This window comes from Oncorhynchus gorbuscha, linkage group LG16 (genome assembly GCF_021184085.1).
Source record: "Oncorhynchus gorbuscha isolate QuinsamMale2020 ecotype Even-year linkage group LG16, OgorEven_v1.0, whole genome shotgun sequence".
NCBI classification, from domain to species: Eukaryota; Metazoa; Chordata; class Actinopteri; order Salmoniformes; family Salmonidae; genus Oncorhynchus; species Oncorhynchus gorbuscha.
In genome coordinates this window covers 4,640,885-4,665,032 of record NC_060188.1, presented here as the reverse complement: position 1 = coordinate 4,665,032, position 24,148 = coordinate 4,640,885, and the positions used below count along the sequence as shown (strand labels likewise).

At 43.5% G+C, this 24,148-nt stretch overlaps 3 protein-coding genes across 5 annotated transcripts in view; 1 reads left to right on the top strand and 2 right to left on the bottom strand.

Annotated features, from left to right (window-relative positions):
• Positions 1-250: 250 nt before the first annotated feature.
• lg16h17orf75 (linkage group 16 C17orf75 homolog) lies at positions 251-9,015 on the top strand. 2 transcript variants are annotated; one of them, XM_046307101.1, is made up of 11 exons: positions 252-501; positions 1,218-1,301; positions 1,912-2,037; positions 2,406-2,534; positions 2,667-2,727; positions 3,196-3,315; positions 4,650-4,714; positions 4,895-5,028; positions 6,834-6,937; positions 7,373-7,909; positions 7,969-9,015. In XM_046307101.1, the coding sequence occupies exons 1-10, from the start codon at positions 347-349 to the stop codon at positions 7,583-7,585; spliced, it is 1,191 nt and encodes a 396-aa protein (XP_046163057.1). In that variant the 5' UTR covers positions 252-346; the 3' UTR covers positions 7,586-7,909; positions 7,969-9,015. The 2 variants fall into 2 exon arrangements, with proteins under 2 accessions (XP_046163058.1, XP_046163057.1); XM_046307102.1 differs by lacking the exon at positions 1,218-1,301 and having other exon boundaries at positions 251-501.
• Positions 9,016-16,811: 7,796 nt separating this feature from the next.
• LOC123998899 lies at positions 16,812-21,639 on the bottom strand. The gene is made up of 10 exons (XM_046304121.1): positions 21,577-21,639; positions 20,987-21,064; positions 20,851-20,883; positions 20,543-20,629; positions 20,022-20,119; positions 19,163-19,452; positions 18,805-18,933; positions 18,497-18,592; positions 18,304-18,378; positions 16,812-17,685 (listed from the first exon to the last, which is right to left on the bottom strand). The coding sequence occupies exons 1-10, from the start codon at positions 21,637-21,639 to the stop codon at positions 17,540-17,542; spliced, it is 1,095 nt and encodes a 364-aa protein (XP_046160077.1). The 3' UTR covers positions 16,812-17,539.
• A 527-nt stretch (positions 21,640-22,166) lies between these two features.
• The window catches only part of rhot1a (ras homolog family member T1a), a 30,312-nt gene continuing 28,330 nt past the window's right edge, over positions 22,167-24,148 (bottom strand). For both annotated transcript variants that reach the window (XM_046304384.1, XM_046304382.1), the window contains one exon: positions 22,167-23,493. In XM_046304384.1, the coding sequence (XP_046160340.1) occupies positions 23,376-23,493 (118 nt within the window). In that variant the 3' untranslated portion in view covers positions 22,167-23,375. The remainder of the gene's footprint in view (positions 23,494-24,148) is intronic.

Here is a 24,148-nt window from a genome sequence, read left to right as displayed (position 1 = left end):
TAATTTTACCCATTGATACGTGGCTATAAGAAGGCAACGACCTCTGATAATTTGGGCATAATTTAGCTAACTGATGTGTTCAGTTTATTTCCTGGACCAAATCATGTCATAGCAAATTTTACACGGACCTTAAACAGCGACGGATTCATGGAATTACACTCCGCATGCGTGAATCAGATCATGGATCTTTAGAAATAATGATAGACTCGTCTCTTCAGTAAAGGAAGATGTTAGTCTATCCACATGCCTAGTATTGTTATTATTTCTTATCCAGTTCAACCTGCATCCTAAATATCTGAACGTCATTTCTCGGTATCTGTCATTTGTTGATACGTGCGAAGCAATCATGTTTACCTCGCAAACTTCCATGCAAACGTCCTCCTTCCAAGATTCAATTGACGTGGAAGAAAAGGATACGGATTATGATAACGAAGAGATGGGATATAATCAGAAAATACAGTTGAACTGTTACTATACCATTTATCTCTACCAAGGCACCAGGTAATCTTCTCCATCTGAATGTTCTGCTTGAGTCTATCTAACTTTACATCAAGCAATTTGTTTTGACAGTACACAATGACCTAAACTAGGGCATTATCTGGTATGCAAATATCTGCAGATGACGTGTAATGTTTACTTGCCTTAGCTACTCGGCTGTAGAGAATCTATGGACCTCGGTGCCTCACCCTTCTCCATAGGGATGAATTGAAATGCATTACCAATCACACCAATGTCTGACTTTGTTGATATTATTAGACTCATTAGAGGTTGGAGGTTCTCACAATGTACAGTATTCATGCTCTGACAGTCTTTATACATACACTGTCTTAGTGGAGGCTGGTGGGAGGAACTATAGGAGGATGGGCTCATTGTAATGGCTGGAATGGAACCAATGGAACGGTATGAAACATGGAAACAACATGTTGGACCCCGTTCCAGTTACTCCATTCCAGTCATTACAATGAGCCCATCCTCCTATAGCTCAACTCACCAGTCTCCACTGACTGTGATAACATCATCAAGCTAGTCCAGCTGCATATTGAGGCCAATTTCTTTGTCACTATATAACCACTTTCTCCCAAATTCACTGGTTCTCAGTGGACATCAACTGTGGATCCTGCTGCTGACTTACTGTACTGTCAGTTCAGACTTGCTGTTCTGTTCTCCACTAACTAACCAAGTCATGAGTATAGTAACTACCCACAGTACCTGTCTAGATCTGAGGCAGCTGCAGAGGGCAACGTGGCATGGAGCCAGAGAAGAACAGATTCCACAGCCAGTACCAGTCAGGAAGACTTTAGGTAACCAAGGTCTCCCCGTGACCTGTCTGTTTCTCTGGTGGTTTTATTTCTGTGGCTTTCAGTGTTGTCCTTCTCTGTCGTATCCATGGGCCTGCTGCTGGAAACCTATCAACCTGGAATCAACACGGTTTCTTTCCTGTCATGATGTCATCAGTGTGCTTCCGGCTATCTGGGATATGGAGTCACAAAGCCTAGTACCAATCTACCTCCTTCTGTACACACTGTTCACCCTACTTCTTTTGGCATGTCGTCTTTCTGTGACGTCAAGTTGTTTCAGCCTCAGATTCTATAATGATGATGATATAGTTATGTGATATGATATTGTTATGTTATTAAAAGGTGATATTTCAGTGTCACATCATGCATCTTACATAGTGACCATAAGGAAAGAGAAGTGGGAAGGAAGGATTTAAATAGGCTCTGTGACTCACATGGAAACTGGAAGATTCTGTTTCACTACATCTGAATCTAGCCTTCATGTTGTGTTGATGTGGCTTTTGTTCGTCGGCTTCCTTCTTCATCTCCTCTTTGGCTGTCCACTTTCTCATCAGATCGGATGGGTTGCCTGTCACTCTGTTTCCATGGTAACTGACTCTTGCCCCACCAACAGCCTCACCCTAGTGGACAGCAGCCTGCCGGTAGAGGCGGAGCCTGAGCTACGATGCTACATCTCCCGGAGGCTGAGCAAAGGAGCCCTGCTCGGGGGCATGGGAAACATTGCCGCCGTGGAGCTCAGGTGACCTTAACGAACTTAAACTAAGGGCCTCATTCCAAACCAACCCATCTCTCCTTTCCTTAAGAACTTGTTGAACCTAATTTCAAACAAATCCAGCTTTAATATCCTTAGGAACCTGTTGAGCCCATCTCACAGATCTGATTGGATGGCTTAGGTATGGTATCAGCAATATAGTAACTATATACAGGCCTGTGTGTCTCTGGCTCTATCTTGCTAAGCAAGGTCTTGATTTGGAATCAGACCAAAGTATTCTCTCCTTGTGTATACATCTGAAGCAATGTGGCACCAATTAGCCTGCACACATCTAAAGTAGTGTAAAGCCAGTGTTTTACATTCATAATAAATATGTGTTTGTTGTCCCATCCCAGTGTCCCAGAGGCAGCGGTGGGCTGTTACTGCTGTCTCCTGGAGCAGGAGAGATCCCCAGAGCAGCCCGACGTGGACGGCAATGGCTATGTGATCTGCCTGATGGGAGGCTCTGAGAAAGGCCTCAACCTATATCCTTTATAGGCTAACGCAGCTCTTTCTGAATCATAATAATGTAGAGTCAGTCTAGATGTATAGATGGGTACTGAAACTCATAAACCATTCATCATTAAACCAAAAACCATTTCCTTAATCGACTGCACGTTTAGACTTGAACTGGACAAGTACGTGCAAGGCCTGCAGAGCAGTCTACAGACTGCTGAGGTAAGCAGGAAGTGGAATCACCAAAATAATTTAATTGTACTGGATTCCATCATCTCTTGGACAGGGCTCCTTTGTAATAAACACTATCTGAAGGGGACTCACCTAGGTTGTGTTCAAGAGGTACTACCTGATGTTGTCAAATAAGAAAACAGATTTTTATTCTCCATTGTGAAATGTTTTGCTATCAGTGTGACCTACTTAACACCACCCTAGATAGATAAATATAAAATGACTACACAAATAGGTAGTCCCCTGTGTAGGGTTATAAGTGTTATTTCCCTCTCTGTCCTGTGTGTGTGTGTGTGTGTGTGTGTGTGTGTGTGTGTGTGTGTGTGTGTGTGTGTGTGTGTGTGTGTGTGTGTGTGTGTGTGTGTGTGTGTGTGTGTGTGTGTGTGTGTGTGTGTGTGTGTGTGTGTGTGTGTGTGTGTGTGTGTGTGTGTGTGTGTGTGTGAGAGTGTATATATATAGCTGGTGAACCTAGAGACTGAGATCAGGCCCTACCTGAGCATGTGGTACGAGGAGTCGGTGATGCACATCCACAGAGTGGTGCAGATGGTCCAGGGGAGCATCAGCTTCCTGCTATATGCTGTGAGTCACCTTTGACCCGTCATTTGACCGTTACCATAGTGATTAATTCCCCCTGTACCAGTGATTCCCCCTCATTGTTTCTATACATTTACTTCCCCTCCAACCTTCACTATGTTATGTTTTTGCTAGTTACTTACTTGGGCTGTGTCCACTAGCTAAAACTATAATTTAGTCTTTACTGACTAGTAGACATCTTGCTTGACAAAACAAATGGGAAGTGGAAACATTCAAATGCAAAATGAGATATTCCCAGCGTATTGTATTGTCACAAAACATCCACTCTAACAATGAGATATTCCCAGCGTATTGTATCGTCACAAAACATCCACTCTAACAATGAGATATTCCCAGCGTATTGTATCGTCACAAAACATCCACTCTAACAATGAGATATTCCCAGCGTATTGTATCGTCACAAAACATCCACTCTAACAATGAGATATTCCCAGCGTATTGTATCGTCACAAAACATCCACTCTAACAATGAGATATTCCCAGCGTATTGTATCGTCACAAAACATCCACTCTAACAATGAGATATTCCCAGCGTATTGTATTGTCACAAAACATCTTCACATTTGTTGGCGTCAGTCATGAAATTGCATAGTTCAAAACGCATCATTTTCTTTGATGGCCATCAATGTTGCCACTGTGTAGCTTAGAGCAGAAACAAGGTTCCAAGAATCATTTTGACTGGTTGTAACGTTGATCAGGCCCATGTCATTGTAGAATAAAGTTTAGTTTAATATGCAGCGCTGATCAGGCCCATGTTATTGTAGAATAAAGTTTAGTTTAATATGCAACGCTGATCAGGTCCATGTCATTGTAGAATAAAGTTTAGTTTAATATGCAACGCTGATCAGGCCCATGTCATTGTAGAATAAAGTTTAGTTTAATATGCAACGCTGATCAGGCCCATGTCATTGTAGAATAAAGTTTAGTTTAATATGCAACGCTGATCAGGCCCATGTCATTGTAGAATAAAGTTTAGTTTAATATGCAACGCTGATCAGGCCCATGTCATTGTAGAATAAAGTTTAGTTTAATATGCTACGCTGATCAGGTCCATGTCATTGTAGAATAAAGTTTAGTTTAATATGCTACGCTGATCAGGTCCATGTCATTGTAGAATAAAGTTTAGTTTAATATGCAGCGCTGATCAGGTCCATGTTATTGTAGAATAAAGTTTAGTTTAATATGCAGCGCTGATCAGGTCCATGTCATTGTAGAATAAAGTTTAGTTTAATATGCAGCGCTGATCAGGCCCATGTTATTGTAGAATAAAGTTTAGTTTAATATGCAACGCTGATCAGGCCCATGTTATTGTTTTCAAGGCTCTGAGTCACATACACGTGGAGGTCACCAATGCAGATGACAGGACCAAGGCTGATGTTGCTCGGTGAGTTACTTTAAAGGTCCAGTCCAGTCCAAATTGGGTTTTCGGCCAAATTCTATTTAATAAATGAGTATCACTTCTGAAAATAATCTGAAAACACCTAGTCTTTATTCCTGTGGTTAAACTATAGAAATATACAGTATGTGCTGTGAATATGAATGAATATGGTTCATGTGTGTGTAGGTTCATTAAGGCAGCCAGTCTGCAGGGCCTGGTCCAGGAGGACACTACCACAGCCTCTCTGTATAAGGCCTCAGAGGCTCTTACTGACCTGGTCATAGACTGCTCCACCAGCCCTCCTACACTCTCCAACACAGGTCTGTGTGACTGCTCTCACCTGTGGATATATATATACACACACACACAGGTCTGTGTAACTGCTCTAACCTGTGGACATATACACACACACACAGGTCTGTGTGACTGCTCTAACCTGTGGATATATACACACACACAGGTCTGTGTGACTGCTCTAACCTGTGGATATATATATACACACACACACACAGGTCTGTGTGACTGCTCTAACCTGTGGACATATACATACACACACAGGTCTGTGTGACTGCTCTAACCTGTGGATATATACACACACACATACACAGGTCTGTGTGACTGCTCTAACCTGTGGATATATACACACACACAGGTCTGTGTGACTGCTCTAACCTGTGGATATACACACACACACACACACACACACACACACACACACACACACACACACACACACACACACACACACACACACACACACACACACACACACACACACACACACACACACACACACACACACACACACACACACACACACACAGGTCTGTGTGACTGCTCTAACCTGTGGATATATATACACACACACACACACAGGTCTGTGTGACTGCTCTAACCTGTGGATATATGGAGCACAATGCTGCACAGCTATTTTTAGGTCTCTCCAGAGATTTTCAATCTGGTTCAAGTCCGGTCTCTGGCTGGGCCACTCAAGGACATTCAGAGACTTGTCCTGAAGCCACTCCTGCGTTGTCTTGGCTGTGTGCTTAGGGTCATTGTCCTGTTGCAATGTGAACCTTCACCTCAGTCTGAGGTCCTGAGTGCTCTGGAGCAGGTTTTCGTCAAGGATCTCTCTGTACTTTGCTCCGTTCATCTTTGCCTTGATCCTGACTAGTCTCCCAGTCCCTGCCGCTGAAAAACATCCCCACAGCATGATGCTGCCACCACCATGCTTCACTGTACGGATGGTGCCAGGTTTCCTCCAGACGTGATGCTTGGCATTTAGGCCAAGAGTTCAATCTTGGTGTCATCAGATCAGAGAATCTAGTTTCTCATGGTCTGAGAGTCTTTAGGTGCCTTTTGGCAAACTCAAGCGGGCTGTCATGTGCCTTTTACTGAGGAGTGGCTTCCGTCTGGCCACTCTACCATAAATGCCTGATTGGTGGAGTGCTGCAGAGATGCTTGTCCTTCTGGAAGGTTCTCCCATTTCCACAGAGGAACTCTAGAGATCTGTCATCAGGTTCTTGGTCACCTAGCTGACCAAGGCTCTTCTCCCGTGATTGCTCAGTTTGGCCCGGCGGCCAGCTATAGGAAGAGTCTTGGTGGTTCCAAACTTCCTCCATTTAAGAATGATGGAGGCCACTGTATTCTTGGAGACTTCAATGCTGCAGACATTTTTGGTACCCTTTCTCAGATCTGTGCCTCGACACAATCCAGTCTCTGATCTCTGCAGACAATTCCTTCGACCTCATGGCTTGGTTCCTGCTCTGACATGCACTGTCAACTGTTGGAAATAGCGATGCACCTGAGCTCAATTTCGAGTCTCATAGCAAAGGGTATGAATACTTATGTAAATAAGGTGTTTCTGTTTTTTATTTTTAATACATTTGCAAAAATGTACAAAAACCTGTTTTTGCTTCGTCATTATGGGATATTGGGTGTAGATTGCTGAAGAAAAACAATTATTTAATCCATTTTAGAATAAGTCAAGGGGTCTGAATACTTTCCGAAGGCACTGTACATGGACACACAGACATAGAATCACCAAAACATTTTCCATGAATAATCGTCACAGAATACACACTGGCTAATCACTCCGTCATCCCTCTCGCACCTTTTTCCACAGTCAGTAACCGTTTCTGTGACGGTTGGATCCAGTCATTCCTGAACGCAGCAGAACGCTGTAACCCTTTCCTCCTCAGACAGATCCTGGAGAACTTCAAACTCAAGGTGGGCAAACGCACAGCACACAGACAAGTGGATCACTTTAAACCATTATATAAATACTGTATGTCCAGGCCATGCTTACTGTTTTCTCATCCATGCTCTTTCCTTCTCTCCCCTCTCTCCTTCTCCTCCCCCTGTCTCTCCAGGCCATGTTTAAAATGACTTACTGTTTTCTCATCCATGCTCTCTCTCTCTCCCCTCTCTCCTTCTCCTCCCCCTGTCTCTCCAGGCCATGTTTAAAATGACTTACTGTTTTCTCATCCATGCTCTTTCCTTCTCTCCCCTCTCTCCTTCTCCTCCCCCTGTCTCTCCAGGCCATGTTTAAAATGACTTACTGTTTTCTCATCCATGCTCTCTCTCTCTCCTCTCTCCTTCTCCTCCCTTCTCTCCCCTCTCTCCTTCTCCTCCTCTCTCCTTCTCCTCCCCCTGTCTCTCCAGGCCATTCAGGACATGAACAGTCTGAAGCGGTTCATCCGCCAGGCTGAGTCGAGTCACTACGCTCTGTTCCGCTGCTGCCAGTTCCTGCAGGGCTGTGGGAATGGGGACGTGCTGCTCCAGAACGCCCACGCCGAGCACCGGGACCTCCCTGAGGCCTGCAGCATCATCCGCGTGCTGGACCAGTTCCTCAGCGAACAGCAGGCCCAGGGATGAGGATAGGGATGAGGGACACTGACACACCGCAGCCACCAGGTCGGCGATAGTTAAAGTCAAATTGGCAGTGACACCTCGAGGGCGGCGGTAGTTCAACTCTAACCTACCCAGTCTCAACACCATGGCCTGTATTTATAAATGATCCTATAGAAGTCACAACTCCTGTTCTGAGATGTGAATTTGTGAATACAGGCCCAGACCTGTGTGAAATAGGGGTGTGCTTGATTTGAGTTAGCCACTTTTGGGTCCATTTCTTTTGTTCAATTGTTGTACCAGACTAACTAAATCAAGCACAGCACAAGGATGTGGAAGTATTTGACCCAGGTCTCCTCACACGGAACTGTTCCATGCTAGATGTCAGTGTGTATCTGTATTTGACCCAGGTCTCCTCACACGGGAACTGTTCCATGCTAGATGTCAGTGTGTATCTGTATTTGACCCAGGTCTCCTCACACGGGAACTGTTCCATGCTAGATGTCAGTGTGTACCGTATTGGGAACTGTTCCATGCTAGATGTCAGTGTGTACCGTATTGGGAACTGTTCCATGCTAGATGTCAGTGTGTACCGTATTGGGAACTCTTCCTTTACCGTTGGTGTTTTACAGTTGGTCCCTGTCTTCCATTTGGGGTGTGATTGAATAGCTTTTACCCAGAAGAAACAGACCAAGTATGTTGTATCTGGATCAGAATTAACTCTAAAAACAAAAATATCCAAAGTCATGTTAACACTAGTGTTTTCTTTGCTGGTAATTAAAACACGCAGTACTATAAACGAATGGAAACACAATCAGTATGTTTAACCCAGACTATACATCTCAACCATTTGTTTTGCTTGTCTTACATCATGTCCAAATGTTGTATTTCTTTTCAACTATTAGTGTTGCTTGCCTTTTGTCTGCATGTCAGTATGCTATCAACATACTACAGTACAATCCTGCTTTTCTGCACAGTGGAACAATGCACAAATCACTTTAATCAGCTTTTGTTACTTACTCAATTTCACCAGTAAAGAAATTGCTACACACTGACATTCCCACGTAGCTCAGTTGGTAGTGCACTGCACTTGCAACGCCAGGGTTGTGGGTTCGATTCCTAAGGGGGACCAGTACGAAAATGCATGCACTCACTACTGTAAGTCGCTCTGGATAAGAGCTTCTGCTAAGTGACTAAATTTATGCGCTGCTTGTTTTTGTATTTCTGTTGCTGACTGCTGTCTTCGTCTTATCTAAAGATACTTGTTCATGTGGTTAATCCTTAGTAGGGAATATTAGTGTTGTAGAGGCCAACGTGTTGTATATCTACTTCACAGGAGGCTGCTGAGGGGAGGATGGCTCATCATAATAATAGCCAGAACGGAGTGAATGGAATGGCATCAAACGCATAGAAACCATGGAAACCATGTGTTTAATACCATTCCACCCTTTCCTCTCCATCCATTACCATGAGCCCGTCCTCCACCATGTGTTTAATACCATTCCACCCTTTCCTCTCCATCCATTACCATGAGCCCGTCCTCCACCATGTGTTTAATACCATTCCACCCTTTCCTCTCCATCCATTACCATGAGCCCGTCCTCCACCATGTGTTTAATACCATTCCACCCTTTCCTCTCCATCCATTACCATGAGCCCGTCCTCCCAAATGAAGGTGCCACCAACCTCCTGTGATCTACTGTCACTGTATGTTAAGTTACAAAAATGACCTTCACTATTCTTCACCAGCCCTATTGTAATGATAGTGTGTTCAGGGCTAAATAACCCACATGATTTATTGTGCCTGTATGACAGCAACTACGTAGGTTCTATTTTCCTATCAATGTGTCGACGTCTCTAAAAAGTATATTATGGTGAAAATGAAGCAATATTGTCTGTGAAGGTGTGTCCTTTAAACTGTGAACCAAGTGACATGTTAGTCGGTGATCTATTGTAGTGGACAATGGTGAATGATCATTCAACCTTTTAACTGTGCATTTAAATCTCCTGTACAAGTTAATGTCTAATGTGGTGTCTATCATGTAGCTCTGTGGTTTGACTTGTATAAATAGTCATGTGAATCCTCTGTGTGGACTGAATCATGAATATGCAATCTGATTTCTGACCATATGAAACAATGGGGTCCCAGTTTACCTATGTAATTATGGCCCTGCCTACACCTAACGATTAAAAAAATACAAATCATATGAGCAAAAAATATTCCACTGTATTTGGAGTGTCTAACCAAACAAAGTTAAACGAGCCTATTTTTGGACGGGCAGAAATTATTAAATATTAGAGCATTAGACCTCACTAAAGGCTTCAATCGTACAACAACTTTACTTAATTCCGAACTGGTTCTCTAGTACAGTGGTTCCCAAACTTTTATAGTCCCGTACCCCTTCACACATTCAACCTCCAGCTGCGTACCCCCTCTAGCACCAGGGTCAGCTGTACCCCCTCTAGCACCAGGGTCAGCTGTACCCCCTCTAGCACCAGGGTCAGTTGTACCCCCTCTAGCACCAGGGTCAGCTGTACCCCCTCTAGCACCAGGGTCAGCTGTACCCCCTCTAGCACCAGGGTCAGCTGTACCCCCTCTAGCACCAGGGTCAGTTGTACCCCTCTAGCACCAGGGTCAGCTGTACCCCTCTAGCACCAGGGTCAGCTGTACCCCTCTAGCACCAGGGTCAGCTGTACCCCTCTAGCACCAGGGTCAGTTGTACCCCTCTAGCACCAGGGTCAGCTGTACCCCTCTAGCACCAGGGTCAGTTGTACCCCTCTAGCACCAGGGTCAGTTGTACCCCCTCTAGCACCAGGGTCAGTTGTACCCCCTCTAGCACCAGGGTCAGTTGTACCCCCTCTAGCACCAGGGTCAGTTGTACCCCCTCTAGCACCAGGGTCAGCTGTACCCCCTCTAGCACCAGGGTCAGCTGTACCCCCTCTAGCACCAGGGTCAGCTGTACCCCCTCTAGCACCAGGGTCAGCTGTACCCCCTCTAGCACCAGGGTCAGCTGTACCCCCTCTAGCACCAGGGTCAGCTGTACCCCCTCTAGCACCAGGGTCAGCTGTACCCCCTCTAGCACCAGGGTCAGCTGGTCCCCTCTAGCACCAGGGTCAGCTGTACCCCCTCTAGCACCAGGGTCAGCTGTACCCCTCTAGCACCAGGGTCAGCTGTACCCCCTCTAGCACCAGGGTCAGCTGTACCCCCTCTAGCACCAGGGTCAGCTGTACCCCCTCTAGCACCAGGGTCAGCTGTACCCCCTCTAGCACCAGGGTCAGCGCACTTTTTTGCCATCATTTTAAGCCTGCTTCTGATTAAATGACATTTTCACAGAACTGCTTGTTGCAATTTGATGAGGCTCTCTTGTTCAGATATCACTAACTGGACTGGAGGCAGGGCATGAAAGGGATAACGAATCCAGTTGTTTGTGTCGTCCGTTTCGGGAAAATACCTGTGTAATTGCTCACCCAACTCACTCAGGTGCTTCGCTATATCACATTTGACATTGTCCGTAAGCTTGAGTTCATTTGCAAACAAAAATCATGCAATGATGGGAAAGACCTGTGTGTTGTCCTTGTTAATGCAGACAGAAAAGAGCTCCAACTTCTTTATTATAGCCTCACACATTGATTATAGTTGTGGAGAGTCCCTGTAATCCTAGATTCAGATCATTCAGGTGTGAAAAAACATCACCCAGATTGGCCAGTCGTGTGAGAAACTCGTCATCATGCAGTCAGACAAATTAAAATGGTCAGTAAAGAAAACTTTAAGCTCATCTCTCTATTAAAAAAACGTGCCAATACTTTGCCCCTTGATATCCAGCAGACTTCTATGTTGTAAAAGCGTAACATGGTCGCTGCCCATATCATTGCATAATGCAGAAAATACACGAGAGATCAGGGGCCTTGCTTTAACAAAGTGAACCAGTTTCACTGTAGTGTCCAAAACATCTTTCAAGCTGTCAGACATTCCCTTGGCAGCAAGAGCCTCTCGGTGGATGCTGCAGTGTACCCAAGTGGCGTCGGGAGCAACTGCTTGCACGTGTGTTATCACTCCACTATGTCTCCCTGTCATGGCCTTTGCACCATCAGTACAGATACCAACACATCTTAACCACCAAACTGCATTTGATGTCACAAAGCTGTCCAATACTTTAAACATATCTTCTCCTGTTGTCCTGGTTTCCAGTGGTTTGCAGAAGAGGATGTCTTCCTTAATTGACCCCCATAAACGTAACAGACATATACCAGGAGCTGTGCCAGGCCCGCCACGTCTGTTGACTCATCCAGCTGTAACAGACATATACCAGGAGCTGTGCCAGGCCCGCCACGTCTGTTGACTCATCCAGCTGTAACAGACATATACCAGGAGCTGTGCCTGTCCCTCCACGTCTGTTGACTCATCCAGCTGTAACAGACATATACCAGGAGCTGTGCCAGGCCCGCCACGTCTGTTGACTCATCCAGCTGTAACAGACATATACCAGGAGCTGTGCCAGGCCCTCCACATCTGTTGACTCATCCAGCTGTAACAGACATATACCAGGAGCTGTGCCAGGCCCGCCACGTCTGTTGACTCATCCAGCTGTAACAGACATATACCAGGAGCTGTGCCAGGCCCGCCACATCTGTTGACTCATCCAGCTGTAACAGACATATACCAGGAGCTGTGCCAGGCCCGCCACGTCTGTTGACTCATCCAGCTGTAACAGACATATACCAGGAGCTGTGCCTGTCCCGCCACGTCTGTTGACTCATCCAGCTGTAACAGACATATACCAGGAGCTGTGCCAGGCCCTCCACATCTGTTGACTCATCCAGCTGTAACAGACATATACCAGGAGCTGTGCCTGTCCCGCCACGTCTGTTGACTCATCCAGCTGTAACAGACATATACCAGGAGCTGTGCCAGGCCCTCCACATCTGTTGACTCATCCAGCTGTAACAGACATATACCAGGAGCTGTGCCTGTCCCGCCACGTCTGTTGACTCATCCAGCTGTAACACATGTAATTCACTGGCTTGTATGCGAAGCAGTAATTGTTTCAAAACATCTCCTGCCATGTCACTGATGCGTCGTGAAACAGTGTTGTTTGATGAAGACATTGTATGTATAGTTTTTCCACCCAGCATTGTCCCATTAAGTCCTCCACAATAGTCTGGGTCTTGCCTGTCCTAGCCACTCGGTAGCTCACCATATAAGACTATTTTAGCCCCTTCTTATTAATGGTATCTGTTGTTTTTATACATGTCTTACGACTCGAAAGTCGTCTTAATTCTCAGACAAAAAATTCCTTATTTTTAAAATTGGCTCGTTTTGTTTCTAAATGTCTGTGCAAGAGTGAAGGTTTCATCGAGTTGTGAGATAGTACTTTTACACCTATAACACACTGTGGCTGAGGAAAGGCACTACTCCCAATATAAGTGAACCCCAAAACAACGTAGTTCTCATCATATTTGCGCCTCTTCGATGATCCAATGTCCCTCTCTGTTGTTCTGTGCTTTCCCAGGTAAGGGGCAGTAGCTATTCGGCTGCATCAGATTCACAACTGCCAGTGTCCATGCTAGCTGGGCTAACAACACATGTAGAATTACTGATGCTGGCATTGGATGTGCTCGTGCAATCAGAACCACTTGTGTCGTCGACAGGTGCAGGTGTCGTACTGATGGTAGTAACTGGTGGTATGTGTCTCTATGGACGTGGGCCTTACTAAATGGACTGTTTGAAAATGTGAATAAAAAATAATAATTATGATAAACAAAATGTTTTACAAAATTATGTGAATCACATTTTTATTTGGCGACGGCATTGCGCGTAGTACCCCAGTTTGAGAATACCTGCTCTAGTAGATTACCTGCTCTAGTAGAATACCTGCTCTAGGAGAATACCTGCTCTAGTAGAATACCTGCTCTAGGAGAATACCTGCTCTAGTAGAATACTTGCTCTATTAGAATACCTGCTCTAGTAGAATATCTGCTCTAGTAGAATACCTGCTCTAGTAGAATACCTGCTCTAGTAGAATACCTGCTCTAGGAGAATACCTGCTCTAGTAGAATACCTGCTCTAGTAGAATATCTGCTCTAGTAGAATACCTGCTCTAGTAGAATACCTGCTCTAGTAGAATATCTGCTCTAGTAGAATACCTGCTCTAGTAGAATATCTGCTCTAGTAGAATACCTGCTCTAGTAGAATACCTGCTCTAGGAGAATACCTGCTCTAGTAGAATACCTGCTCTAGGAGAATACCTGCTCTAGGATAATACCTGCTCTAGTATAATATCTGCTCTAGTAGAATACCTGCTCTAGTAGAATATCTGCTCTAGTAGAATACCTGCTCTAGGAGAATACCTGCTCTAGTAGAATACCTGCTCTAGTAGAATACCTGCTCTAGGAGAATACCTGCTCTAGTAGAATACCTGCTCTAGGAGAATACCTGCTCTAGGAGAATACCTGCTCTAGTAGAATACCTGCTCTAGTAGAATACCTGCTCTAGGAGATTAGTAAGAGTGAATCACCCCGTGTTCAAGAATGGCCTTTTTACCTTCATCCAGATTACAACCTCTCACTTTCAGTTATTTGAAAGTGAAATAATCTCCAAAATATGGCTATTTTTAAAACAAGCAATAGAAAGTTGGTTGCAATTTCAGTTTAATCCACCAGAAAAGACAGAACAAATATTAGAACAAATACTATGGTTGAAATCAAATACACTAATTGATTTTAAAAAAGACAGTATAATCTTTGTAAATTATTTACATTTACATTTAAGTCATTTAGCAGACGCTCTTATCCAGAGCGATCAGAAATAGGACTGGTGGAGTTATTTCATACATGCAGTTAACAAAAAATATATGGAAATGTCTGTTCTATCCAAAATGACAACCAACTGATTGCAGCATTACCGCAAAAATGGAGGAGGCAAGTGGAAAGGGGACAAGGTAAGGAACTTGTCCCTCGGACCTGCATTAAATACCAACATTTTTCTAAAGACAATTGTGATAAATAACAAAGTATACCAGTTTCATTTAAGGACCAAAAAACACAACCAGAGTTTTGCCATTTAAAATATTCTATAACATTCTTGCAACCAATAGAATGTTATATATATATATGGGGCTACAACCATCCCAGCTTTGCAGATTTTGTTGCAAAGAGACAGAATATTTGGATCATTTGTTTTGGTACTGTCCATATGTAGTGAGCTACAGAAGGACCTGTAGTGTGTTTTTGGTCGCAGGTTCAGAAATGGCCGAAAAATTGCCAAATTTACTTGGAGCCAACTTTGCAAATAGCTCTGCTGGGTGATTTGAAAAGTCATAGTCAATCGATCAATAGAATAATAATACTCTTAGCAAAGGTGTTTATCTTTCATTTACAATCTGTAGAAACTATGAGTATAGAAAGGTTCAGAACTTTTATGAAAAATCACAGCACAGTTGAAAAATATATGGCAGCCAGAAATGTATTGTATTACTATATTATTTAATGTATGTTTGTTTACTCCATGTGTAACTCTGTGTTGTTGTATATGTCGAACTGCTTTGCTTTATCTTGGCCAGGTCACAGCTGAAAATTAGAACTTCTTCTCAACTAGCCTACCTGGTTAAATAAAGGTGAAATCAAAAAATCAAAAAAATCAAAATTGAATGGTCTTCAAAGATATTATGAGGGAAAAAAGTATTTGATCCCCTGCTGATTTTGTACGTTTGCCCACTGACAAAGAGATGATCAGTCTATAATTTTAATGGTAGGTTTATTTGAACAGTGAGAGACAGGAAAACAACAACAAAAATCCACAAAAATGCATGTAAAAAATGTAATAAATTGATTTGCATTTTAATGAGGGAAATAAGTATTTGACTCCCTCTCAATCAGAAAGATTTCTGGCTCCCAGGTGTCTTTTATACAGGTAATGAGCTGAGATTAGGAGCACACAATTAAAGGGAGTGCTCCTAATCTCAGCTTGTTACCTGTATAAAAGTCACCTGTCCACAGAAGCAATCAATCAATCAGATTCCAAACTCTCCACCATGGCCAAGATCAAAGAGCTCTCCAAGGATGTCAGGAACAAGATTGTAGACCTACACAAGGCTGTAATGGGCTACAGGACCATCACCAAGCAGCTTGGTGAGAAGGTGACAACAGTTGGTGCGATTATTCGCAAATGGAAGAAACACAATAGAACTGTCAATCTCCCTCGGCCTGGGGCTCCATGCAAGATCTCACCTCGTGGAGTTGCAATGATCATGAGAACGGTGAGGAATCAGCCCAGAACTACATGGGAGGATCTTGCCAATGATCTCAAGGCAGCTGGGACCATAGTCACCAAGAAAACAATTGGTAACACACTACGCCGTGAAGGACTGAAATCCTGCAGCGCCCGCAAGGTCCCCCTGCTCAAGAGAGCACATATACATGCTCTTCTGAAGTTTGCCAATGAAAATCTGAATGATTCAGAGGACAACTGGGTGAAAGTGTTGTGGTCAGATGAGACCAAAATGGAGCTCTTTGGCATCAACTGATGTCACCGTGTTTGGAGGAGGAGGAATGCTACCTATGACCCCAATAACACTATCCCCACCGCCAAATATGGAGGTGGAAACATTATGCTTTGGGGTGGATGTCATAAGGTGATTGCACCAATTTGTAAGTCGCTCTGGATAAGAGCGTCTGCTAAATGACTTAAATGTAAATGTAAATGTGTTTTTCTGCTAAGGGGACAGGACAACTCAAATCTTGGATGAGAACCTCCTTCCCTCAGCCAGGGCATTGAAAATGGGTCATGGATGGGTATTCCAGCATGACAATGACCCAAAACACATGGCCAAGGCAACAAAGGAGTGGCTCAAGAAGAAGCGTATTAAGGTCCTGGAGTGGCCTAGCCAGTCTCCAGACCTTAATCCCATAGAAAATCTGTGGAGGGAGCTGAAGGTACGAGTTGCCAAACGTCAGCCTCGAAACCTTAATGACTTGGAGAAGATCTGCAAAGAGGAGTGGGACAAAATCCCTCCTGAGATGTGTGCAAACCTGGTGGCCAACTACAAGAAACATCTGACCTCTGTGATTGAGAACAAGGGTTTTGCCACCAAGTACTAAGTCATGTTTTGCAGAGGGGTCAAATACTTATTTCCCTCATTAAAATGCAAATCAATTTATAACATTTTTGACATGTGTTTTTCTGGATTTTTTTCGTTGTTATTCCGTCTCTCTCACTGTTCAAATAAACCTACCATTAAAATTATAGACTGATCATTTCTTTGTCAGTGGGCAAACGTAGAAAATCAGCAGGGATCAAATACTTTCCCCCCCTCACTGTAGATGGGAGGTGTTGATGGTAGCTGAAGGCTGGGACTAAAAACTAACAGAAGATAACTAATGTCAAATATATTTTCCATTAAATGTATGTAGTATGTATAACCTGGAAGTGGAAGCCTAAGTATTGTTGGGTTAGGGGAAATTAATAAAGAAGTCAAATCTATTTCATTTGTTTACTCCAATTAAGGGAGGGGTGGTAGGGTTAGGGGAAAATAATAAAGAAGATAAATATATTTAAAATGTATATATATTTAAAATAATATATACTCTATATATTTACAAAAAATATACACGTGTGATTGGAAATGATGCAGACAATTACATTGATAGAAGCCACAATGTATCTGCAGTATTAAAGCTGATCTACCTCCTAAAAAAGAAGGATAGGGTCTGCCTGAATACTATAGTACCTCTCTCCTGACATTATATACTAAGTGGAACACTTTGACAGTATGAAGTTAGTTATTTAATATGGTATTTCCTTGACAGTAGATTGTATTAAAAGAGAAGTCAATAGAATAGAATATCATGACAAAGGAGATTTTTTTTTCATAAAATGTAAACGTATTTAAATCTCTAACAGAATGCGTCAAGCTTTATAGAACAATTTGAATGAGGAAAACTCATTCAGTCTATATTATCCAGAGTCTATACTATATACCAGTCCTAAGAGCCATGATGAGCCAGCCCGTAGGGCTCCACAGTAGAAGCACCTGTTATCCAGCCCACCGTCCCTCCACCCAGACTGGCCATCATGTCATCCAGGAGGCCCCTGTCCTCCACCAGTATCTCACCTCCAGGGTAAGGCTCTGCTATGAGAGTGAGGGATAAAGACGTGTGTGTTTCTGTTAATACTGATGATGAGTCTGGTTAGGATTTTCATGGGGTAGATAGGGGGGAAAGTGTCTACTTTGCTTCTGGTTCTACACATTCCTTTAAATAAAAGTATACCATTCTCATAATATGTTAGGGCTCTATTCAATCCGTATCGCGGGAGTTCAGCCTTACAGCGTGATTTACATTTAAAGGCAATGTTTCTTTCTTAGCGGAGACTGCATTCACGGCAAATGCTGCATATGTCGGCTCAACTGTCTAAGGCACTGCATCTCAGTGCAAGAGGCGTCACTGAAGTCCCTGGTTTGAATCCAGCCTGCATCACATCTGGCCGTGATTGGGAGTCCCATAGGGTGGTGCACAATTGGCCAAGCGTCGGCCGGGGTAGGCCGTCATTGTAAATAAGAATTTGTTCTAAACTGACTTGCCTAGTTAAATAAAGGATAAATAAAACATAAAATCGTAAATGACCTTTACACCGTGCTATTCAAGGAGATAGATTGAAAGGTCCCTTACATTTGTGTGTCTATAAAATGAGCAGAAAACAGAAATGTATGAAAAGGGAATTAGAACAAGAACGCTGCTGTCATACTCACCAAGTGTGTGTTCAGACATTTTCCTCATTAGGGAACTGGGGACGTCATAGATGCTCTCTGTCATCTCCCTATAATCTGAGATAGAACATGAAAATAAACACAAATACACTTCAATTTGCTGGTAAACAAATGAAAAATATTGAATTAATTTAAAACGCATTCAATTGAAAAATAAACATTTTCATAATCTCACCTTGGCGGTCACTTGCCCTCCTATTGGACAGTGGGAAGTCATAGAGGTCCTCTCCGTCAGTCAAGTCTTCATCTGATTGGTTGATGTGATACTCAGCTACAGAGGAAATAGCAGGTAGGTTTTTGGTCATTTATCAAACACAGACCATTAACATAAGTCATTATCATGTAATATGTTGATATCTACTTGTATTTTGTATCATATACAGTGGTTTCCATAATGGAAGAATCTATGACATTTATGATGGATCATTGATTGATTTATGACATATAACGACACACTGATGTGACCATGAGGGTAGTACTCACAGTTCCGGGGGGCTGGTAGAATGTCATACTGATCCTCTTCCTCCTTACACTCTTCCTCCTCTTCTTCATCTCTCTCCTCGTCACATCTCCTTCTAAATCTATGGACACTGTCTTCATCCTCCTCTCCATCTGAAATTACAGTGAAAAGATGTTGCCATATTTCAGAGCTGAACATACAGCTTGGCTCCCCACCTCACCACCAAAGCATTAAATGCCACAACGTGCCCATTTCCTCTTTCCACGACACAACCAAACCATTGATTCCCGCCAACTGCTTGGCACAGCAAATGTGAATGAAAAAACAAACATAATTCCACTTAAATTTGCTGAGTTTACAGAGGATTGATGCTCTACTTACAATGTGAGATGGTGTTCTGGCATATGGCTTCCTCATTACTGAGCTCGTCAGTGAGGGAGAGAGAGAGGGTAGCCCTGTGCCCCACATTTTGGTCAGGGGTGAGGGGGCCAGAGAGGCAGTGGGTAATCCTGTGTCCCTGGTCGAGGTCTTGGTCAGGGGTGGAGGGGTTGAGGGGTGCAGAGAGGGGTCGATGAACCCCCAGTGGTTCCATCATGCTGTCACATTCTGAGCTGTTATAGGTGCTGAAGCGACCTCTGGCCTTCAGGTCATCAGTCCTCACATCCTGCTGTCTGGAGACAAAACAGATGGACAGGCAACACTCAAATGGACAGAAATAAAACTAATGTTTCCCAATATATTTTATTAAACCAACATTTTTGCAGATGATGCATTCCAAGGCACTCAAATGCTGACCAGGAATACATAAAGTATTATCTTAGACAGCTGTTGCATAGGCTATGTCTGCCACTGGAGGCTGCTGAGGGGAGGACGGCTCATAATAATGGCTGGAACGGAAACCATGTGTTTGATACCATTCCACAAATTCCACTCCGGCCATTACCACGAGCCCGTCCTCCACAATGAAGGTGGCACCAACCTCCTGTGCTGTCTGCATAGCAAATCCTCCCATATCTATTTAGTAGTTTCAGGCTTCAAATACACCTGCACAGATTTCATCTATTCTAGCACTGTGATTGTTACAAACAGTTATTTTTTAAGGTTTAACTCATAGGTTATTTAGCCTAATTTGAATGAACCTTTTGGAAGTCGTTCTAGGTATGAGCTCCTGATAAATTACTAGTGTAATGTAATGACAAACAGTGCAGTAGTGTCTCAATAATCCTGAGCTTTCTGTTACCGTATGCAGCCTGGGTCTGTTCCCCCTGGGCCTGAGAGATGCATGGCCCTCCACAGCTGGCCAATCCACTCCCTCCTCAGATCCCCTGTCTCTGCAGCCTGCAGACACATGGTCAGGGGGTAGCAGGGATGAATCTAGTACATTGTTACAGTCTGAGTTAAAAAGATCATCCTTAGTTGTTTGAGGAAGTGTTAAATGACTTTAAGCAATCCAAGTACTGTAGAACACAGCTGGGATGCAGTTAGCCTAGTGGTTAAGAGTGTTGGGTTAATAATCAAAAGGTCTCTGGTTCTATTCCCCAAGATGACTATTTGGGAAATTCCCATCAGTGAGTATGAAGTGACAGTAATAGACCACATCCTGAAACAACATGTTAAACCTACACAGGCATCGGCGCCCATGCGGTTCTGTAGTGACACTAGTAAACAGACCACATCCTGAAACAACAGGGCAGCCTGCACAGCCCACACCACACGGTTCTGTACACCTGAAGTGGGAGTAGAGCTGCCTGTGTGACTCACCAGTACTTTCCTCTTCCCATTCTTCATGGTGATTTCAAACACGTAGTGCTTACGCTTCTCCCTCTGGATCTCACGCACAGACTGCACCTGACCCAACAACAACACTTCTATTTCAGACATAAAGTGCTATACATACTTGTAAATAGTATACTATTAAGCAGCTGTAACTAGGGCATATGGAATAGTGGGTAATGTTCATTGAACACAAGGGAAAGTAGAACAAAGTCCAGGGCAATTGTTCCTGTCTGTCTGGCTAGAAGGACCAGGAAGGCTTTCAGACCAAATCAAATCAAATCAGTTTGACTTACAGTGTAGATGTAGTACAGGCCTCTTAGGTGTGACTGTGGGGGACAGAGAAGATCAGAAGACTATTACTACTTTGAACAGTGTAAATAACATTCAACTTCCCCTGAAAACGTTGGATTTCTCACAGCTGATACTCACAGCACTCCCATGTTTCTTAGTGTAGAAGAATAATGTTGTGTTTTGGAGCCTGAACCAATAGGTTGACCACTTCATTTTCTAAAAGAGAAAAAACACAGACTCAGTGTCCCTCCAGACTCAGTGTCCCTCCAGACTCAGTGTCCCTCCAGACTCAGTGTCCCTCCAGACTCAGTGTCCCTCCAGACTCAGTGTCCCTCCAGACTCAGTGTCCCTACAGACTCAGTGTCTCTACAGACTCAGTGTCCCTCCAGATAGTGAAGACCTGATTCTGGATACAAACCATGACTGACTGGCAATAACAGAGTAAAACACAGTAGTATGGAATATATTGGCATAAATAGAAAGCAGTTGACAAAAATATTGGAAAAGCGATCACTTTTAAGTATTCATCAACACATCAAATCAAATGTTATTGGTCACATACACGTGGGTAGCAGGTGTTAATTTGAGTTTAGCGAAATGCTTGTGCTTCTAGTTCTGACAGTGCAGTAATATCTAACATTTCCCCAACAACTACCAAGTAAAGTGAGTCCAGTAATTGAGCTGTTAATGTGACAAGTTGCTCTACATTTTTGAGAGCTTTGTCTTACCATTGTATCTTTCCGTTTCTTCAGGAAGCCCTCAAAAAGCAGCTGTTGCCTCTCCGTTGACATCGTTTCAGAAGTTATCACTTGTACTAAATCCTGTTATTAGTTCTTGTTCAGTATCACTAGTCGATGGGTGACTTCCCCCTTTCACTGAGAACTGGGATATCACCGGCTCCATCACCTGCCCACTTCTCCATTCTGACACACAAAATGCTTGTTTGTCCCCATGTTTGTCTTCAGTCACTCGTTATAGAAACGTATGGGATATTAAGGTCAAGTTGACGTTGACTGTGTGTGTTGAACTATACGCGCCTGCATAGCCATTATATGTTCCCACATTTGAGGTGTTTGTCCACTGAGAATTTTGAGCTCAATGAAGAGAACATTATTCTTCAAAGGATTCAATGTCAGTAAAAGCAGGCTACACTTCGTGACATGTTGTACAATGAAAATGTAAGTATGGTGGATTTGAAGAAATCAGATGACTCCAACATTTACACACTGTTTTGACACTGCTAAAAGATAGGGAATAGTTTGAGGGGGATAATGTGTATGTTATATGAATGGATCAAATCATATTGCAGACACCTGTATCAGATCACACAGTTCTTTATTGTAAATGTTGGAAAAGTCAATGAGAATAAACAGTTCTGTCCATGGTCCAAGGAGGGAGTCAGAGGTGCACTGCATGGCTGTTAATAACATAGTGGAATCTGGAGGCATAACAGTGGAACAGACAAATAGAATCACAATATGAAAGGAAAAAAGCTATTTTAAAAACAGGAAAATAAAACAAGTGGAGGAAGAAGCAGTCATGATAATGTTGTAGTATTTTGTCTTTCAGAGTTAGTGAATGATGGATGTCATTATTAATAACGGCTTTGATAATACTAGATATACAAAAACACATGGGAAATGAATGCATTATCCTCTAGAAGTGCGTCTGTTTCATGCAATGCTGAACAAACCATTCCAAACTGATAAACCAAAGAAAACAGGTTAATAAATTAATAGCGATTGAAACGCACGAAACCCATGACCTTTTCAAGTTAAAAATGGCTTTGACTTTGCAGCTCTTCCTGTAGGCTCACTGTTGAGGTGTTACAGAACTGAATGCTTTGATCCTGGCAAGCTTTGTTCACGCCGTAATCTAGTTGGGTATTTCTCTAAGTACCCGAGCAAATATATATATTTATATATACACACACATACCTATAAACAAATATTTTCAGTCCCTTTTGTAGTGAGTTGTATGCGGCTGCCTTCTTTGCTTTCTCCTGGGCTCTGGGGGTCAAACCAGCTAGCTATAATACTGACCTGAGAAAAAAGACCGGGTTCTACACAGATTTAAAAACAATCAGCAACTGCTACTGTCTGACCTGGAGAAGAAAAAACCCCAAGACTCGACCAGATCACACGATACCAGAATGCCTGCGGTAGATTGATTAGATGGTGTTCAAAAAATACAATGTGAGTTTGTGGTGACATTTTTTCCCCCAAAGAAAAACAAAAAACATTTGATGACAAGTTTTTTTCTCCGTTTCAAATATATAAAATCAATCTATGGTTTCTCCAGTTTGTTCCTTCTCCGGTAGGGTGGATGTGGGATCAGGGCTGGTTCAGATGGGCTGGAAGTTCCGTTTCATTCAGTAGTTGTCTCTTTTTTGGGAAAGGGGAGCAGAGGATTGTGGGATGTTGGAGGTCATGTTTTCTTTCAGGGAGGCGATGAGGGGTCAACGGGCAGAGACTAGGCGGTGGGGGGCGGGTCAAGGGTCATCTCATGTATCCTGTGTCCGTCTTGATCATCGTTGTTTGAGGATAGCTCTGTACATAGCGAAGCCCAGGACTGCAAACACGGTTGCCCCCACGCTTGCCCTTAGCCAAAACGTAGAGCTCTTCAGGTCTGCCTGAGCCATGTGCCTGAGAAGAGGGAGGAGAAAGAGAGGGAGTGGGGGGATAAAGAGAGGGAGGATAAAGAGAGGGAGGATAAAGAGAGGGAGGATAAAGAGAGGGAGGATAAAAGAGAGGGAGTGGGGGGATAAAGAGAGGGAGGATAAAGAGAGGGAGGATAAAGAGAGGGAGGATAAAGAGAGGGAGGATAAAGAGAGGGAGTGGGGGGATAAAGAGAGGGAGGATAAAGAGAGGGAGGATAAAGAGAGGGAGGATAAAGAGAGGGAGGATAAAGAGAGGGAGGATAAAGAGAGGGAGGATAAAGAGAGGGAGTGGGGGGATAAAGAGAGGGTAAAAGAGATAAAGGGAGGGGGATAAGGGGGGATAAAGAGGGAGGATAAAGAGAGGGAGTGGGGGGATAAAGAGAGGGAGGATAAAGAGAGGGAGTGGGGGATAAAGAAGGGAGTGGGGGGATAAAGAGAGGGAGGATAAAAGAGGGAGGATAAAGAGAGGGGGATAAAGAGAGGGAGTGGGGGATAAAGAGAGGGAGGAGAAAGAGAGGGAGGATAAAGAGAGGGAGTGGGGGATAAAGAGAGGGAGGATAAAGAGAGGGAGTGGGGGGATAAAAAGGGAGGATAAAGAGAGGGAGTGGGGGGATAAAGAGAGGGAGGGAGAGGGAGGAGAA

Coding starts and splice junctions, on each gene's coding strand:
- lg16h17orf75 (XM_046307101.1), top strand. CDS start 347: ATGTTTACCTCGCAAACTTCCATGCAAACGTCCTCCTTCCAAGATTCA. Junction 502..1,217: donor TATCTCTACCAAGGCACCAG/GTAATCTTCTCC, acceptor GTACCTGTCTAG/ATCTGAGGCAGCTGCAGAGG. Junction 2,535..2,666: donor TCTGAGAAAGGCCTCAACCT/ATATCCTTTATA, acceptor AATCGACTGCAC/GTTTAGACTTGAACTGGACA.
- LOC123998899 (XM_046304121.1), bottom strand. CDS start 21,639: ATGTCAACGGAGAGGCAACAGCTGCTTTTTGAGGGCTTCCTGAAGAAA. Junction 19,453..20,021: donor ACAGACCCAGGCTGCATACG/GTAACAGAAAGC, acceptor TTTTGTCTCCAG/ACAGCAGGATGTGAGGACTG. Junction 18,934..19,162: donor CCAGAACACCATCTCACATT/GTAAGTAGAGCA, acceptor CTGTAATTTCAG/ATGGAGAGGAGGATGAAGAC.